Below are 19,208 nucleotides of genomic sequence, written 5' to 3'. Positions count from 1 at the left end.
CACGCATGCGCAAAGGGCTGTACAAGTTACGCATCGCTGGAATGTATCACATACCAAGCAAAAATAAAACTCTCCAGTCCCACCAATAATCAGACAGTTACATCCAGAACTATATCACAATGCACAATGATATTGCCAGTGCACTCCTTGTACCTTCAGCAGGGCTACAAGGTACTTGTGAGATAAGAGTATAGAAAGGAGCATGACGTCAGCCTCCTCTCCGGAGCTTATCTGTGTGTTGGCTCGGTCCTCCATGGTTGCCAGACCATTCAAGGAATTGTTTGGCTCATGGTAACTTTTAGTGGCACCCACTGTCACAGCCATAGGCACAGAGGAATGAATGAATGAATGTTTGATGTTTTATGGCACAAGGGCCAAGTATGACCAAAGAGCGCCATGTCCGTGGTAATGACTTCGCAGTGTAATCATGAGTTAGATGAAGTTGGTGTGACGTGGCTGTAGAGGGGCCTTAAAAATGGTAGCGCTAAAGTGCGTAAAATCTGTATAATAAGATTATGGCAATGACTTATGACGTGTACTATGAACATTAACATGCATTTAAAAAGAATGACACGATGTATAAAAATATATAGGTTATAAGATATGCTAGAGCACTACTGCCTCCTTAGAGCCCTTGAAAAAGAAGGGCCTGGAGGCATGTGTTATGCAAAACTGTTATCGCAGCGGCATCCTCTGGAGCGAGGATGCTCTACGAATTTAATGGGCATATAACGTGTAGTACGACATCATTTAAGAAGTTGAGGACTGCCTTGGTGTCAAAAAGCGGTTCCTTACCAAGAAACATAGCCGGGTGTAGAGGGATGTAATAATGGTAAGCAAGCGGAAAGTGTTTGTTTCTCTCCGTTTCAGCTTCCCAACACTCCAGGAGCACGTGGAGGACGGTAAGCCTCTCACCGCATCTACCACAGGTCGGAGGTTCACTTCCAGTAAGCAGATAATTATGGGTGCCAAATGTGTGTCCTATTCTGAGGCGACAGAATAGGACATCTGTTCGCCGAGATCTTGTTGGGGAGGGCCAAAAACCTAACTGTGGCTTTATAACGTGCAGTTTATTATTTATTTCTGCGTCCCACAGGCGTTGCCAGTGGCTTTGCAGTTTCTTTCGTATGTAAGGTTTCAGATCTGTGAGAGGCACCAAAGCAGTATTATTAACAGCAGGGGGTGCAATTTACGTAGCCACCTGGTCTGCCAGAATGTTACCTTCGATTCCCCTGTGGCCAGGTACCCAGCATATGATGATATGTTGGTTAGATAGATAAGCTTTGCACAGGTCGGAATAGACCTTAGTAAGTACAGGATTTTTATGTTTGTAGGCTGACATTAAGGCCTTCACCACACTTAGGGAGTCTGTGTATATAACGGCTTTTTGGAGTTTTGATTTCTTTATATGCTTTACAGCCGACCCCCCCTATACAGGGTAGGCCTCTGCCATAAAGATACTTGTTTCTGGATGTAGTACATCGGATTCCGAAAAAGACGGACCGATGGCTGCATAGGACACTCCGGCATGTGACTTGGAAGCGTCTGTGTAGAACTCTGTGCATGAGTGCTTGTACTGAAGTTCTACGAAATGCATTCGAATTTCTACCTCTGGAGCATGCTTTGAAACTTCTAGAAAGGATACGTCACATTCTGTGACCTGCCAATCCCAAGGAGGTAATAGCTTGGTTGGGCGCATTAAGCGGTGCTCCAGGAGTGGGACATGCATTTCATCGCTAAGCTCCTTCACACGCAGCGAGAAAGGCTGTCTTATAGACGGACGGTTGCGGAAAAGTGTAGCACACGTCATATCAGTAACGGTATTAAAACATGGATGTTCAGGATTAGAGTGCACTTTAAGGAAATATGTAAAGCTGATGTATGATCTCTGCAAGTGGAGCGGCCACTCATTCGATTCGGCATATAAGCTTTCAATCGGGTTTGTTCTGAAAGCGCCAATTGCTAAGCGGATGCCTAGATGGTGGACAGGATCCAGCATCCTTAGCGCGCTCGGGGCGGCAGAGTTATACACTACGGCACCATAATCCAATCGTGACCGAATTAGGCTCTTGTAGAGATTCGTTAGACAGTTTCTGTCACTACCCCACGTAGTCTGAGATAGAAATTTCATTAAGTTCATTGTTTTTATACATTTTTCTTTCAGATATTTAATGTGTGGGATGAAAGTGAGTCTATCGTCAAGTATAATACCTAGAAATTTGTGCTCTTTGTTGATAGGTATTTGTTGTCCACACAGTTCTAAGCAAGGATCCGGCATCAGGCCTCTCTTTCGTGTAAAAAGAACACAAGAACTTTTGTTAGGATTGATTTTAAATCCATTTTTCTCTGCCCATTTTGATACTTTGTTCAAGCCATGCTGTACCTGTCTCTCGCAAACTGCGAGGTTACAGGACTTAAAAGTTATTTGAATGTCGTCCAGATAGACAGAATAAAAAATGGCTGGCGGTAATGAAGCACGAAGCGTGTTCATCTTCATGATAAAGAGCGTACAGCTAAGCACGCCTCCCTGGGGTACACCAGTTTCTTGTGTAAAAGGACGTGACAGTACATTGCCGATTTTTACCCGGAATGTTTGATTGGACAAATAACTTTCTATTAGGTTTAGCATATTACCATGAATGCCCATTTCTGACAAGTCTCTCAAGATTCCGTAGCGCCACCTTGTGTCGTATGCCTTCTCCATATTGAGGAATATGAATAGGAAAAACTGTTTGTGTACAAATGCGTCACGGATGTTTCCTTCAATACATACGAGATGATCAATTGTGGAGCGCCCTTCTCTGAAGCCACACTGACAGGGATCAAGTATTTTGTTCTGTTCAAGGAAATGAATGAGTCGCCGATTAATCATTTTTTCAAATACCTTACAAAGGCAACTTGTGAGGGCTATCGGGCGGTAACTTGCCACTGAGGAAGGGTCTTTGCCTTGTTTCAAAACTGGGACCACAATGAAAGAATAGGCAGTATTATGCAGCCTAGCACTTCGCTTCTAATGTGCTGCCTTGAAGTATGGAGGAAAGCTAGAACACCTGGCGCACAACCATAGAATTTCCAAGGCGTCACTTCAGCTTACCACCACACTCAGTAGAGTCACCACTGAGCCCATGCAGTGCCTTGAAGCTCATGCAGAACACTCAAGGTTCATTATACAAGCCTCATTGCACCATGAACTGCAGTCCCTATTTTCATCACGCTGCATTGGCACCTAAGTAGAGGCGAGATGAAACCACCACAGCAGACGCAACCATGGTGGACAGGCTTGCACATCCCATGACCGAGGGTCTACATATTGTGACGCGGCAGTTATCACGCTTCTTACACGTCGGAGATGCGGCGAAGCGACCCCGCCCAAAACACGAATCACATTTAAGAGAAAATCCCACAAGCGATGATGAAGAACCCCATGTGAACCCCACATGATGATGATCATGTACAGATGACAAAGAATAGCTTAATAAGTGCCCACACTAATGTCCCCCTCGCACAAGAGCGGCCATCCTGGCCGCAATTCAAAGGGGTGGCAAATGCCTCGCAAAAGGCTTCATATGGGAAACGTGGACAACGTCAGCAGCGGTCATTTGGAACAATAACGGGTGCCACGCGATATTTAACCGGAGAGGTCAGCTCCAAGACTTTGTAGGGGCCAATGAACTAAAGCTGAAACTTCTCACACAAGCCAGGAGTACGAACTGGTGTCCAGAGTAGCACTTCCTCGCCAGGGTGGAAGCACACGACACGACAAGAGGCGTCGTAAGGCTGCTTGCAGTCCTGCTGCTGTGCTTCAGTGTTGATGCGGGCGAGCTGGCGACAACGCAGAATGCAGGACACGTATTCTTCACAGGAGGACGGACATCGATTGGCAGTTGGCGCGAACAAAGAGACATCAAGACAAGAAGAGGGCGAACGACCATAGACAAGGTAGAATGGCGAGTAACCGGTCTTGTGTTGAACGGAGGTATTATACACAAAAGTCATGAATGGCAAAATTGCATCCCAGTTTCTGTGATCCAGTTCAATGTGCATGGCTAGCATGTCTGACAGCGTGCGATGAAATCGCTCTGTTAGGCCCTTAGTTTGCAGATGGTAACTAGAGGTAGTCTTGTGGGTGGTTCCGGAGGCTCTGAGTACTTCGTATACGAGTTGCGAGAGGAATTCTTTTCCACGGTTGCTCAAGAGGATGCGAGGAGCACCGTGACACAGTATTAAGGCTTGAAGTATGAATGCAGCAACTTCAGAGGCTGAGGCAGAACTCGCACGAGCTGTTTTGACGCAGCATGTCAAGTGGTCAACGGCTGTCACAATCCATCGTTTACCGGTGAGAGTCACAGGAAGAGGACCATACAGGTCAATGCCAACGACTTCAAATGGTTTCGATGGACACGGAACCGGTTGCAGTTGTTCGCTTGGAGCTGATGTAGGGAGCTTTCGACGCTGACGTAGGGTGCAGGAAGCGACATACCTTGCTACACTGGTGGACAAGCCAGGCCAGTAGAAGCGACCTTTGATGCAGCCATAGGTTTTCTGAAAACCAAGGTGACCAGCAGTCATGCCGTCATGAGAAGCCTTAAGGACATGAGCACATAAAGAGTGTGGCAGGACAGGAACCCAGCGTTGACCGTCAGGGTGATAGACGTGGTGGTACAGGACGCGGTTGTCGATCTTAAATTGCGCCAGCTGTCAACGAAGGCGGGTGTTAGACGGGCGCGAAGCTCCTTGAAGGTGGTCTACGATGCACCGACAGTAAGAGTCGGCAAGTTGATAAGATCGGAAGAATCTGTTGTCATGTGGAGGCATCTCGTCTACAGTGGCCAACGAGAAAGCATGTGAAGAGGGATCGTGCGAAAGCTTGTCATGGAAGGTAGTTGGAGGTCCATTGTATGGTGTCGTAAGAAGCGGACAGCGAGAAAGCACGTCTGCATCCTGGTATTTTTTACCACACTTGTAGGTAATATTAAAGTCATATTCTTGCAGATGAAGAATCCACCAACCAAGTTGTCCAGACAAGTTCTTTAGCGTGGAAAGCCAGCATAATGCATGATGGTCTGTAACGATGGTAAAATGGTGGCCGTGAAGATACGGTCGAAACTTCTGCACAGACCAAACGATAGCTAGGCATTCCTGCTCTGTGATGGTGTAATTCTTTTTGGCATTTGTCAGAATGCGACTTGCATACGCGACGACTCTGTCAGCTAAAGTGTTGTCTCGCTGTAGGAGAATGCCATCAATGCAGTGACCACTAGCATCCATATGCAGGAGGGTAGGAGCAGCTTCATCAAAATGGCGAAGTGCTGGTTCAGATGTGAGAGCACGCTTCAGATGGGCAAACGCTGATTCACATTCGGGAGACCACACAAAGGGAACATTAGAACCCAGTAATTTGTGCAGAGGTGACGCCATTGAGGTGAGGTCTCGTATGAATCGGCAAAAATAGGAAGCGAGGCCTAGGAAACTACGCAAATCTTTGGTCTTTTCGGGACGAGGGAAGTGCCAAACTGCCGAAACCTTGTCAGGATCAGCAAGAATGCATGCCGTCTTTGCTCACAATGTGACCTAATATCTAGTCTTGCTCGCAAAATGGCATTTCTTGGTGCTTAGCTGAAGTCCAGCGTTGGCAAGGCACATGAGAACTTCATCCAGACGTTTCAGGTGCCGAGAGAAGGTTGACGAGAAAACAACAATACTGTCCAGATAGCACAAGCAAGTCTTCCACTTCAGGCCACGAAGAATGGTGTCAATCATGCACTTGAATGTTGTGGGCGCATTGCAGAGGTCAAATGGCATGACATTAAACTCGTACAGCCCATCTGGTGTCGAAAACGCTGTTTTCTCTTTATTGTCCTCATGCATAGGTATCTACCAGTAGCCAGAACGCCCCAGATCAAGAGTCGAGAAGTACTCGGCACCCTGCAGGGAATCCAAGGCATCATCTATTCGGTGCATAAGGTATACATCCTTGTGTGTGATCTTGTTAAGTGCTTGGTAGTCGACACAAATCGAAAGGAGCCGTCTTTTTTAGCAAAACAAAACAACAGGGGATGACCAAGGGCTAGTAGAGGGGTGTATTATGTTCCGTTGGAGCATGTCGGTGACGTTCTCGTCAATGACTTTCCTCTCGGCTAATGATACGCGATACGGTAGACGGCGCACGATGGATGTACCATCTGTCTCTATCCGACGTGTGGTAATGGAAGACTTTCCCAACAAACTGAATGCGTGTCAAACGAAGCTTCCTGTTTTTGGAGCAAAGCAAGCAACTGTTGTGACTGTGAAGGTGTCAGGTCAGAACTGATGGCAGCTGCAAGAGCTGAAGGAGATGCAGCTCGTCCAATAGAAGGAACTTTAGAGGAAGCTGCTTTAAAGGAAACAACAGAGATAGACTCCGATTCAGTGGCGCAAGCCAATGTAGTGCCTTTAGGAATGATAATCATTTCGGATGTCGGGTTTGTAGCGCAGAGAAATGCAGAGCCATGATCAAACCGAACTTGCCCTGATGCAAAGGCTATCCCTCTTGCAAGACAGCGTGCAGATCGTAATACGAACACGTCACCGCAGTCAATAACATCAGACGTGATAGTAACAATGCTTTGATGGCGAGGTGGTAGCGCGGTATCTTCTGCAGCAAGCAAGTGGAGTGGTGCATCATCTGCATGAAGTGAATAGGTCGTGTCAGTCATGTGGAGAATGCGTTCCCCGCAGCAGATGGAGGCGGAGGCCGTAGAAAGAAAATCCCATCCCAATATGAGCTGCTGGGCACACGAACTTGGCACTGCAAATTGTACATAATGCAGAAGTCCATCGATGGAAATGCGAGCAGTGCACGTTGCAGTAGGTTGAATGGTGGCCCCTTGAGCAGCGAGTAGCGTAGGTCCATCATAGGGGGTCGTAACTTCCCGGAGTCGCGAACACTAGTCACGGTGAATAACTGAAACACTAGCACCAGTATCTATCAAAGCTTCCCCTTGTACATCTTCTACTACAACCAATATCATATTGCATGGACGCGATGGAGGAATTTGTCCTGTCATTCCATGCAGCTTTTCCTCCAAAAGCTGCATAATTTAGTTTTCCGGATGACGCTCGGCGAATTGAGAAGCAGGCCTAAGTGGGGACGTAGAGCAGCGAAGGGGTGACGGCGAGCGGCGTCTCGCAGGACAGTATGTCGGAGCCATCTCGGATGCTACAGTAGGCGATGGAGAGCAGCCACGCGGTGAAGCATAAGGGCGCCATTGGTCATGCAGGCTCCCTAGACTTTGGAAAGTAGCTCCGGGCGAAAAGTCATCCCGTTCGTATACGTCATATTCGCGACGCTCGTCTTGCTGGCGCTTGCAGCAAAAATGTGCTATGAGGCCACGATAGTCACAATAACAGCAGATGGGATGAGGAGGACGCCACTGTGGATAGCTGGCTTGGGTAGGTGCGCTGGTAGTCGCGGAAGCCATGTGGGCCGGCATTGGTTTTGGGGGCATCGGTGGAATGATGACTGGAGTAACTGCGGCTACTTGTGCGTACGTTGGTGGGGCACTAGTGGTTAGAGAGTCCATGTACACTGCACCAGCTGTGGACGCCAATTCCTCCTTGACAACGTCTCGCAGATTGGTATCATGAGAAGGCATAGGCCCTGCGGCGAAGCCGGAATACTGTAGCTCTTCTTGAATTATTGTGCAGATCATTGCTCGTAATGTGGGGTCGGTGGCGGTAGTGTTTGCAGCGGTGTCTGGCAGCAACCGTATTGATTCGAGTTCGTCAAGGTGCTGGCAAGAAGCAGCGATATCAGCGATGGTAGCAGGGTTCTTGATGGGCAAAGCACTGAAAGCAATAGCTGCAATGCTTTTGAAGATGTGGCAAACCCTGTCTGATTCGGTCAAGGCCATGTTCACGCGTCGACAAAGAGCAAGCACATCCTCGATGTATGACGTATAAGATTTCCAGAATTGTTGCTTGAGAGTGTCAAGCGTCTTTTTTTTCAAGGGCAGAATGAACGGCCGGTGTGCCAAAGATTTGGCGGAGATGCTGTTTGAAAGCGCCCCAGTTCGTGAAATCAACCTCATGGTCGAAAAACCAAGTCTTGGCTGCTCCTGTGAGATAAAAGATGACGTGACAGAGCTTGGACGGATCGTCCCAATGGTTAGCCAAACTCACTCAGTCATAGTTGTCCAGCCAATTCTCGACGTCTTCACCGCGAAGTCCAGCAAACAGATGGGGATCACGCTGGTGCCCACTGACAATCCAATACGAAGAGGCTGGGTAGCCGAGGCCAAGATGGTTGAAGTAGAAGTGCCTGTTGGCTCGTCCTGCAACATGCTGTCGGACAGCTGGCACAATCGGCGACCTGATCGAAGCTCCAGGAAGTTGAGCGGGGAGTCAGAGGACGGAGGACCGAAGAGCACACTCCACCACTTGTGACGCAGCAGTTATCACGACGTTTATTACGCGTCGAAGATGCAGTGAGGTGACCACACCAGAAGCATAGATCACACTTAAGAGAAAACCCCACAAGTGATGATGAAGGAGAACCCCATGTGAACCTCACATTATGATGATCATGTACAGATGACAAAGAATAGCTTAATAAATGCCTGCAATATTTACATTTTTATGACTAGGCTTCAAGAGTGCCATGTAACGCTCAGTCTTAGTTTTTCTTTTTTCTTTCCTTCATAGTGGGTGTTCAGATTAAGATAAAACAAAAACTGCAACCAAAGATACAAATGAAATAAAGATAACTGTGTAACAGAGTGAATGCAATAACATACCTAGGAAAATGAGTAAACACAACTAAACATGGCAATCAGTTCTGTGGAATCCCACAAGGTTCATGAAAGGGAACACTTCCATCTACCCGAATGTAGCACGAAGCGAATGTAGTACAAAACCATATTCAGAGTCCCTGTGCTTCGAGCTGACGATTAATTCAGCCTCGCACTGCAATCTAGCTCAGATGATAAGGTGGCTGCAATGGAAAGGCATAGGTCCCTGGTTTGAATTACGGACCAGGATGATTTTTTCCTCAACTGTGAAGCTTGCTTTCTCAGAAACCTGTATAGGTTTCCTTTGTAGCTTTGTGCTACATTCAGGTGAATGACAATTTTTCCCTTTCGAAAACACAACTAAGCAACTGTGATTAGACAATAATGCAATAATAGAACCAGGAAATTATGAGAGATACTTTTGGTTAAAAATTTATTAACTTTGACAGCACTAAATTGATATGCTTGCAATAGTTCTGAAAGGCCACATTTTTAAGAACACTGCATATGCCAAGTAATACTAGCTGTAATCACGTCACTAGGACAGTCACATTTTACTTTTGTTATAAATGGAGCTGATGCCACCATAGAAATGGCAAATGCAAAAATAAGAAAAAAGAAAAGCAGAGTTAGTTATACAACAAGTATGCTGCTTATTAACGCTATAGTGTTAAGGGCCCCACGTCACAGAAAATCCGGCGTCAAACATGAAGCCAGAAATGATTGTATTGTCCATCATCATCACTCTCACACTGCCCTTCGTCTAGAACCACAACATATTGTCCTTTGAATGGTCCACTGCATGCTTCATATTCCACATTAATAGAATGACTCCAGAACAATCACAAACAGGATGGTGGCCCAGGGCTAGACTAGTGCCGAAAACATGCAACACAACTTTATTGACACTGCTCTAGCATGTAAAATGGCTTGTCTTTTGAATGGGCTTTTGTAAATAAAGATACAGTGGTGCATTGTCGTTAACCATCCTACATGTGTCACTAGCTTGTGATGGCAATTGTGGTGACAATGGCTCAGGTGCTAGGCTGTTGCAAAAGCGGTTTCCTAGCACAGGCAATGTTTGCACCAATTTTCTTGAAAAATAAGGTGCACATTAGAATTGGGTAAATACAGTATTTATTTTTTGTGAGAGGCCGTTTTCACTTGAAAATATTCTTAGGGCAGGCTGAAACTAGGTGTTTCTGGCAGGAGATAATGTGTCTTGTACGCATTCACCATCCCATAGTGCAGCCAAGACTGCAGCAGCCACTGGCGTCACAACAGGGGTCACAACTGGTTTTTGTCGACCAGTCAAGTTGTAATTATCCAGTGAGGGACAATTTCAGGATGGAAATTAAAGTTCTGGCCCCTAGAAATGTATGGGCACTGGCCAGGACCTTTGGTTTGTATCGAATTAGCCAGAGTTGGATTAATGAGTCTGTTGTACTTATCAAATGCTTCCACTGAATACATTTAAAGTTGCCCATGGCCACTACTGCAGTTTGATGGTTTCAGCACTTATTTTGCTAAAGCTTTAGAAAGGCATGTTTACGCACCAGAGAAGTGATGTGACCATGAGGATCATTTTCGTCAGAGTCTTCTTCCCTGAAAATAAGTTTGGCTGTAGTGTCGTATAACCTTCTATTGTTGCAGTGAGCAACAGTTCATGCAGGCTGAGTGGTGGTTCAAGGCTTTCACAAACTGTACAATTTTCTGCAAGGTCATGACAATGATGCAAGCCTTATTTGTAAGCACTCGCAGGCTGAGCAAATGAAGCTTTTTCGCATGTTTCAAATGCATCTATCTTGCATTGTCTATGCTGCTTGAATTAAACTTTTTAAATAAAGCTACAACTTGAGCGAGTTGGTAAACAATCTGTCCTGTGGGATATAAAAGAGCACACATGTCATTTTATCTGTTGGCTTTATGTGCACTGCTTTATATCCTATATGAAGCATAATGAAACACACTCTGCCAAAATAGTGTCACACTCATTTGCACTAAGGAAACACATCTTCAAAGGAGATTAGAACTAGATGAAACTTATGTATTCTATATTTTTGAATGTTTCTAGCTTATCAAAATTTCATTTAGGTATTTTTTGCACCCCCTGAAAATGGAAAAGGTATGGTCTCTTGTGCAAGTTTCGAGCTCCATATCATGACTAATAGAGTTATAAAATGGTAGGGGCGTGCAGATTAGGTTTTTGAAACCGAATCAAATCTTTTATTTATAATTCATAATACCTCAAAGGTCCCAAAAAATGGGACATCAAATTAGGAGTTCAAATTCTTACTTTCTTACCATTAATATCAAAGAATTTTCACATCCTGGTACTCACAATTTTAGAAAGTTTGTTATTGCACTGCCCAATATAGAAAAGAGCATTAACTATAAACGAGTTTATTCACAAATTCAGACTCTTCAGAGCATACGTGGTCATGCGTTGTACATATGTGGTGCATACGTGGTGGGAAATAGCCCATAGATGCCATAAAGAACAGGTGGACATGACATTAAAGTGACGCGTACAAAGTGGCTTGAGGCGACAGGCGGACGTCTTCGGGTGAGCATAACAGCGGTTGTGCGACTGGTGGAATAGCAGCAGTGGGTTAGTTCCAGCTTAACACTAGACATGCAGTCAAACAAGGCTGAATAAGACTACACAAAATCTAACCCTTGTATACCGTCGTAAGGGTATTGTTCCAAAATGGCAAACAAAACAATGGTTAGGCACCCTGCGATGCAAATGCGAGCACCACACATACCAAGCATGATAGGCGTTCCTCTGCTGGCGACGCGGAGGGTGCATGATGCAGCAGGTGTGGAGTTCAGGCGTCTGCGCAATTGGGCACTCATCGTGGATATGTGGCCACCAGTGTCAATGAGTGCTGGGACACTAATGCCGTAGACTACAACACCCATCAAGTTCTGTTAGGATGGCAAAGTGATCAGAGGATTTTGTGAGTCATCAATGCAGCGCCACCTCCAGCAGCTGCATTGCTCAGTTTTCCAGAGATGGGTGTTGGGGCTGCATTGGGGACAGTGTATGACGAGCTGGTGGCGAACGGGACTGGTGACGGCAGAATTACGACGAGGGACTGTTCCAAGCACACGAGCGCCATCATTATGCTGTTCCAGTTCAAAAAGAGGCTGGTAGCCAGACAGGCTCTGCTCAGAGCGACAACTGGTGAACGGCAGTTGCAGAGGGAAGGAGACAATACAGTTAGTACAATGGTGAGCAACATGGCCAAGACGATGGCAGGCAATAGATTGGCCAATCGTCTGCAGTTCGCCACTCGGCTGGATTTCGGTAGTGTGCAGGATACCACTGATTAGGAGCATTAGAAAGCTGTGAAGTGACAACGGCACATACAGAATGAACTCCAAGATTAGCGAGTTCTTCACATATTTGCTTGCACAAGTGGTAGTGCAGGCAAGTTGTTCGGCTCACTGGGACGGGTAAAAAAGGCTGCAGGGGACATGGCTTCAAGTTCCCGCCGCATTATCGGCGTCAAGTCGCCTAATGATAACAGTTGCTGCATTCTTAGCCTGTCATCACAAGAGGATGTCACAGCTGTGTTCGGCAGATGTGCAAATGGCATTGCAATGTGGTGACTCTTGGCCTACTCAAACCATTTGCACACTTTTATGTCCTGCGCTGTCTCTCAATTTTTACACATGAGCAGGTTGAAGGCATCCTCAGCGATCCCCTTCAGTACATGCCCAACCTTGTTTGACTCAACCATATCACCGTCGGCCTTATGGCACACAGCCAGCACATCCTGGATGTAAGAGACGTATGATTCTGTGGACGTTCAGATGCGGGTCGCTAGTTCTTTCTTAGCAGCACTCTTCCGCCCAGTGCAACGACCAAACAAGTCTCTCAGCTTCTGCTTCAGTCTCTCAGCTTCAGTCTCTCAGTCTTTAAGCTGTTCCTCATGGTTATCATACCACACCTTTGCTGTGCCTTGTAAGTAGAACACCAAGTCAGTCAACATAATCGTTGGGTCCCATTAGTTGTGGGCAGTTAGACGCTCATACGTGGCAATCCAGTCTTCCACGTGGAGGTGGCTGGTGCCACAGAACGTTCGTGGATTCTGTGGCTGAGCCAGGACAACTATCAGGGTTGTCGGCGTTGATGTAGGCTGCCCTGTTTCAGGCCCTGTTTCGTCCATCATGTCGTCCAGGTGACGACCACTGTGGAGCTCCATTGTTGTCTCTCATGGGTGCCCCACCCTCTAACAGCAGTAGAAAAAGAAGAAAACAAGGTTCTGTTGCTGTCAGTCTAGGAACGTAACATTGGCGCAGTCTATGACAGGATAGAGACCGCAACTATGTGAATAACATTGACTATATTCCGAAGTTCACGTGATCAGTCATATTTTTCAACGTGTGAGGTGGATGAAGACATCAAGTATGATTTGACTGAAAGCATCATAAATCCCCAACTCCGCAAATTCGTCACTCAAAAAGCCGAGAAGATGCTGGAGAAGCTTGAACTTCAAACAACAGTGAAACTGAGACTGAAGCACTCCTAAGCTTCAAGAAGATGTCATGGTGCCTCTTGCGCAAATGCCAGCAAGGGTTCTGCCAAGCAAAGAAGACTGTTTTGTTGACTCATGCCTCCAAGAAATGCTCGGTCGTCAGCATCAGCATGCAGAGTGACCAGAGGTGCCAGTAGAATCGGGTGTACCTCAAGGCTCTGTGTTGGCGCCTTTACTTTTCCTCATTTATATTAACGACCTGCCTAATCAAATCACTAGCTCTATTTGTTTGTTTGCCGACGACTGCGTAATTTACCGAAAAATAACTAATGATTCTGATATGGTTACATTACAATCAGACCTTGATAACGTTACAACCTGGTGCTCCCGCTGGCACATGAATCTTAACACTTCAAAATGTAAATTCATGAGAATCTCACGCAGCCTAACAACATCCCACTTGAATCACAACATCCCACTTGAATCAGTATCTTGTTATAAATACCTCGGAGTGCACATTACAAATAATCTCTCATGGAAACGACATACCGAACACATTACATCAAAAGCTAACCGCATGCTGGGCTATCTTAAACGAAATTTTTCACTCGCACCTTCTTCCCTAAAAAAACAGTTATATGTCACCTACTGGGCTATCTTAAACGAAATTTTTCACTCGCACCTTCTTCCCTGAAAAAACAGTTATATGTCACCTACATTCGGCCTAATCTAGAGTATGCACCCTCAATATGGGACCCTCATCAATTAACCTTAATTAACAGCTTAGAAGCTGTGCAGAATCGGTGCGTTCATTTTATTCTTAACAATTACCAGTGCACAGCAAGCGTAACTAGCATCAGACTTGCCCTCAACATATCTCTCCTTTCCAAACGCAGAAAAATCGCTCGCCTTTGTCTGTTCCATAAAATATACCACTTAATTACTGCACTCAAGTCACGCTTTATCGAACCAGCTTCTTTTACTTCTGCACGCTTAGACCATCGCCATAAGGTGAACATCCCATTCCACAAAACGTCTACCTATGGTAATTCATTTCTTCCAAAATCATGCCAGGAATGGAATCACCTACCGGATCCACTAGTCTATATAACTAACACAGATAACTTCCGTAAGGCACTTACTAATATTATCTAGTATGCCTTGATGTGAATGTATAATGAAGCAATTCCGTTTTCTCCTGATCAGTATTGTTTATAAGTTTTCTTTTTTATTATCTACCTAATCTACAAACAGCGTATTTTGTATTATGCTTTATTTGCTACCATTCTGTGCTTATTGTCTCACTCTAACCTGTCCTAAATACCATGCATTTATATTTCATCTGTATTACCGAAGTTTTCCGTTTTTCTTTGTATAATTATTTTTTTACCGTAATATGCTTTTTTTTTTTTTTTGTCGCTCTCGCGTTATTTTTACGTTGTACCATGCATTGTCATCTGATTAGTATTCGTGTTTTCCTTTCTCCTTTCTTGCATACTTATCTGTATTTATTAGCCCCTCCCCTCTGTAATGCTTCATTGTAAGCCCTGAGGGTACTATAAATAAATAAATAAATAAATAAATAAATAAATAGACAGCAGCAGCTCATGGAGAATCTTCTTGCCATCATCCAAGCTCAATAAAGACCTAACAAGAAGGTGGTAAAGCTTGAGCCATTCAATGGGGAAACCTCAAGCCCAGAGACTTAGATCAACTTCTACGAGCAAGCATGTGAGGACAGCTCATGGCAAGAGCCTGGTGAGCACATCAGGAACATGCATCTATTGCTGACCCGACTCGCTAAGTGGTATGAGTTCCATTTTGCTGGGCACAAGACAGACCCATGGGACGAGTGGAAAACAACCTTCCTGGCAGTTTTCGACGAAAACCCAGCTGAAAGGTGGGACCGCACGGTTTTCTACAAATATCAATCACGAAAGCCCCTCCAGTATCTTTACAAGACGAGGACAAGAGGCAGCTTCTTCAGATGGCAAGCCCGAAACTTATGGAGTCTGCTATCATGCCACTTATTGTTCACGGCTTACCTAAGGAACACCAGAGACAGGGGCAAGTGAAATCACCCAAAACTGTAGAGGAACTTTAGCAGTTGTTTCAGAAACACCTTCACACTTATTCAACTACACAAAATCTGCATTGTCTACATTATCCTCCTGAAAAAGTACAATCGAGGTCGTGTGACCGTAACGACTGGCATGGAAGAAACCAAGCTGACAATTTAATGTCAGATTCCAATAATCACCCAGAGCCTGTTGCTTCTCATTCAGAAGCAGTGGAATGACAAAAAAACTAATAGAAGATGGTGCCCAGTCCCCACCTGACAACAAAATTTGAGACTGTTTCTCTAACGGCTCTTAACCTTCTTTATATCAAACTAACGATAAATGGTGAAGATGTTCACGCATTGGTGGATAGTGGTGCATTCATGCCTGTCATAAATTAGGCGCTTGTGAAGAGAAAAATTATTCGATGAAAGCCGGTACAAAGGTTTGATGGGACAAGAAAAATTTATGACGAATGGACAAGAACAAGTGTCTTTTATCAAGGCCTGAACGCTGACATCAACACCCTCATAGTAAAAGGGTGTGACTGTAAATTTTTACTTTCAAGACCAGCTGTTAAAACCCTAACGTTAAACCTTAATTGGAATAATGAAGTGACTGCGGCCCAAGAAACTTGCGCTTCCCTGAGCACCGCAGATCGCCTTCTAAAGTGCAAAGAAATCCGTCGCAAATTCCCCAAACTTGTCTGTTTAGGTAATTATCAGCCAGCAAGAACAAAATTTTCTGTTCCTTTCAAGCTGAAAGATCTTACAGCAGTCAGGAGAAAGCCTCATACTCGTGCCATATGTGTACAAAAAATGGCATTCGTTTGTTAATGCCTTAAGTTACTTAAATTTTTGTCAAGGGAGTTGCCACACGTCCAAATTTAATGACATTTCATGTGATGTCAATGACAGACCTTCCGAAGTGAGCAATTCTAAGGTAATGAATAAAAATAAATATGCATCTACAAGTTTACTTTGCACCTTCATGAATAGTGAATCATAAAAGCAAGCATACTATAGTGCCGCGAGCTTGAGTTTGTTGCTTTTTCACAACGTTACAACCAACCATAGCAACTTTGGCCATTCCAAGTCAAATCCAAAGGCAAAAATGAAAATTACGCTTGGTCCGTGAAAGCAGTTTCAATGCTGGCCTGAAGTTCGCCAACTACAACTCCTTGCAGATGCATTGTAGTTGAAAGTTATGTATTATTTTTTTTTACATGTTAGAGACTGTTTCATGTACTTCAATTAAACTGCAATGTGCAAGCTATGGAGTCTAGGGTATGCATTTCTCAGTCAAATGAGTTATGGTGAACACATTAGATAACGAATGACATTAAGACAAATGACATTAAGTTTGTCCATGTGGTACCACACAAACGGCATTAAAGTTTAAGGCATTAGCAAGTTATTGTTATTTTCTGGGCCCGTGTGACACAAGAACCAAACATGCACCGAGAGAAGAAACTTGGGCTTAAAAGCAAGATCCAAAAATTTGGAGGACGCTTAAGCTTGGCCTCTTAAGAGTGGAACGCGATAGCATTCAAACATCCCCGAGTGCCTCTCACGCTTCCCGGGAACTGCAGCTTATGTAACTAACGTTTACCGGGAAACACTGACAGCGAATGCTATGCATGAAGGGCGAGCTTTGTGGTTCTTTTTTTTTTTTCTATGATGCGCAAGGATCCGAAGGGGCTTCGCTCAAACGGCAGCTGGAAAACACTATCGCATTAAAAGGGGTTTGTGTTTGAGTTTCCGTGTAACAGAATTATGTTTTCTTGTACATTCAAATTACAACCCAATGCTATCATGCCTGTAGGTTGTGTGTAAGTCATACTTCACGATTTTTCTGATGCATTTTACTTTCAGAAATTCAATTTGTTCAGTAACTTCCTTGCATTACATAGAGGTCCTGTGTGGTTGGGTATGCGTGGTTTGGAATTATTATTCCCGAAATGACTGTCGACGCTGGACGTGGAACACCTGACACCGATGCCGGATTGTCTGCAACACAACCCTTAACGCTATTCTATTAAAATAGGTTAGATGCTAGCATAATACAGCCATCAGTATCCACATTCCCCTCACCGATTACACTGGCTCTGAAAGAAGATGGATCTCCGAGGCTTGTATCCACATTCCCCTCACCGATTACACTGGCTCTGAAAGAAGATGGATCTCCGAGGCTATGTACCAACTATCGAATCCTGAATCGCCAAACAGATCTATTCCCTGTGCCAATGCCAAGGATAGATGGAATTGAGGAAACCGGAGGTTGTCAACTCTTTTCCCAATATAGACCTTTGCAAAGGACTTTGGCAGGTACCGCTTGAACATGAATATGAGATGAACATGGCCTTTATCACACCCTTTGACGCATTTCAGGTGGAAGGACAGTGCTGCCTGTTTCCAAATGATGAATGGTGTTTTGAAACCCTTTCTTGGAGTATTCTGTAATGTCTATGTCAACGATATCTTAGTCTAAAGATGGAGCTTCACATGCTGAACATTTGACTGCTGTTTTGATCACAATGAGCGAAGCTAACCTTAAAGTGAATTTTAAAAAGTGTGCGTTCTTCAAGGCAAAAATTAAATTTCTTGGACGCGTTCTGGGCGGATTTACTAAAAGCACTAAGGAAGAGTCTGTGGAGCATGTACAACAAATGAAGCCAGGTAATGCACACGCACACAGGAGCTTTCCCTGGGCTGGAGATTTTAGAAACTTCATAAAGGCCTTCTCAGCACGAGTGAAGCTATTGAATAACATGCTTCAGAAGAAAACAGATTTTATTTGGACCGATGAATGTGAGAAGGCGTACAACAATTTAGTATCAGCCATATTGTAAGACCCAGTCCTCATGCTGCCAGATTTCACTCTTCCCTTTGAACTTACCAACAGATGCTTCTAAAATAAATTATGGGGTTTTACATGCCAAAACCACGATCTGATTATGAGACACATCGTAGTGGGGGACTCCGGAAATTTGGACCACTCAGGGTTCTTTAACATGCACTTCAATTTAAGTACATGGGTGTTTTCGCATTTCGCCTTCATCGAAATGCGGCTGCCATGGCTGGGATTCTATTCCGCAACCTCGTGCTCAGCAGCCCAACACCATAGCCACTGAGCAACCATGGCGGGTCCAACAGATGCTTCTAACTTCGTTGCAGGTGCTGTTATGTACCAGCAAAAGAGGAGCCCAAGTTGTTGGCTACCATTCATATACATTTACGAATGCCGAACAGAACTACAGCACAACAAAGAAGGAGGCATTGGCAGGTGTGCTAGCAATTAGGTATTTTCAGTCTTACCTCAAAGGCACAAAATTCAAACTATTCACTGATCATCAGGCGCTTGCCCATTTGCTAAATATTTCTCAACCAAAAGGAAGAGTTGCCCACTGGATCAGTGAAATTGAGCACTTTGAAGTGGCACACAGAGGCAAACAAGAATTGTCAGATGCTGCTGCACTTTCTCGGCTTCCAGTTATCGGCAGCAGTGGGAACGAGGAAGGTGTGAACTCGCTCAAAATGTAGGAAGGTACAGAGCAATTGATGCACATAGGAGGAAAGTTTTATGTTCCAGCTATGTTTGTACGAAATGTTCTTAAGCTATACCACCCGAGCCAGGAGGGCACAATGGTTTTTAGTGAACCTACTACAAATTGAGAATATTTACATGGCCCAGAACGAAGAAGGATACTGGCAATCACATCAGCTCCTGCCATGAGTGTCAACTCAACAAGGCCAAGTATAAGGAGAAAACGAACTGTACAATATTTCCATTTCATGCAAATGTGCCGTTTGAGACAGTCCATGTTGACTTTTTTGAGCTAAAGAAAAAAAGCTAAGGCATGCAGAAAGCAGTCCTTTCTAGTGTGCATTGAT

The 19,208-nt window shown here is 44.7% G+C and overlaps 1 protein-coding gene across 4 annotated transcripts in view; it reads right to left on the bottom strand.

Annotated features, from left to right (window-relative positions):
* The window catches only part of vnc (GNAT family N-acetyltransferase vnc), a 96,710-nt gene that overhangs the window by 38,258 nt on the left and 39,244 nt on the right, over positions 1–19,208 (bottom strand). For all 4 annotated transcript variants that reach the window (XM_075676729.1, XM_075676733.1, XM_075676732.1 and 1 more), the window contains one exon: positions 10,325–10,373. In XM_075676729.1, coding sequence (XP_075532844.1) covers positions 10,325–10,373 — 49 coding nt within the window. The remainder of the gene's footprint in view (positions 1–10,324; positions 10,374–19,208) is intronic.

Source organism: Dermacentor variabilis, unplaced genomic scaffold (assembly GCF_050947875.1).
Source record: "Dermacentor variabilis isolate Ectoservices unplaced genomic scaffold, ASM5094787v1 scaffold_12, whole genome shotgun sequence".
NCBI lineage: Eukaryota > Metazoa > Arthropoda > Arachnida > Ixodida > Ixodidae > Dermacentor > Dermacentor variabilis.
Note: the sequence above shows the minus strand (reverse complement) of the source record. Positions and strands in the feature narration are given on the sequence as shown.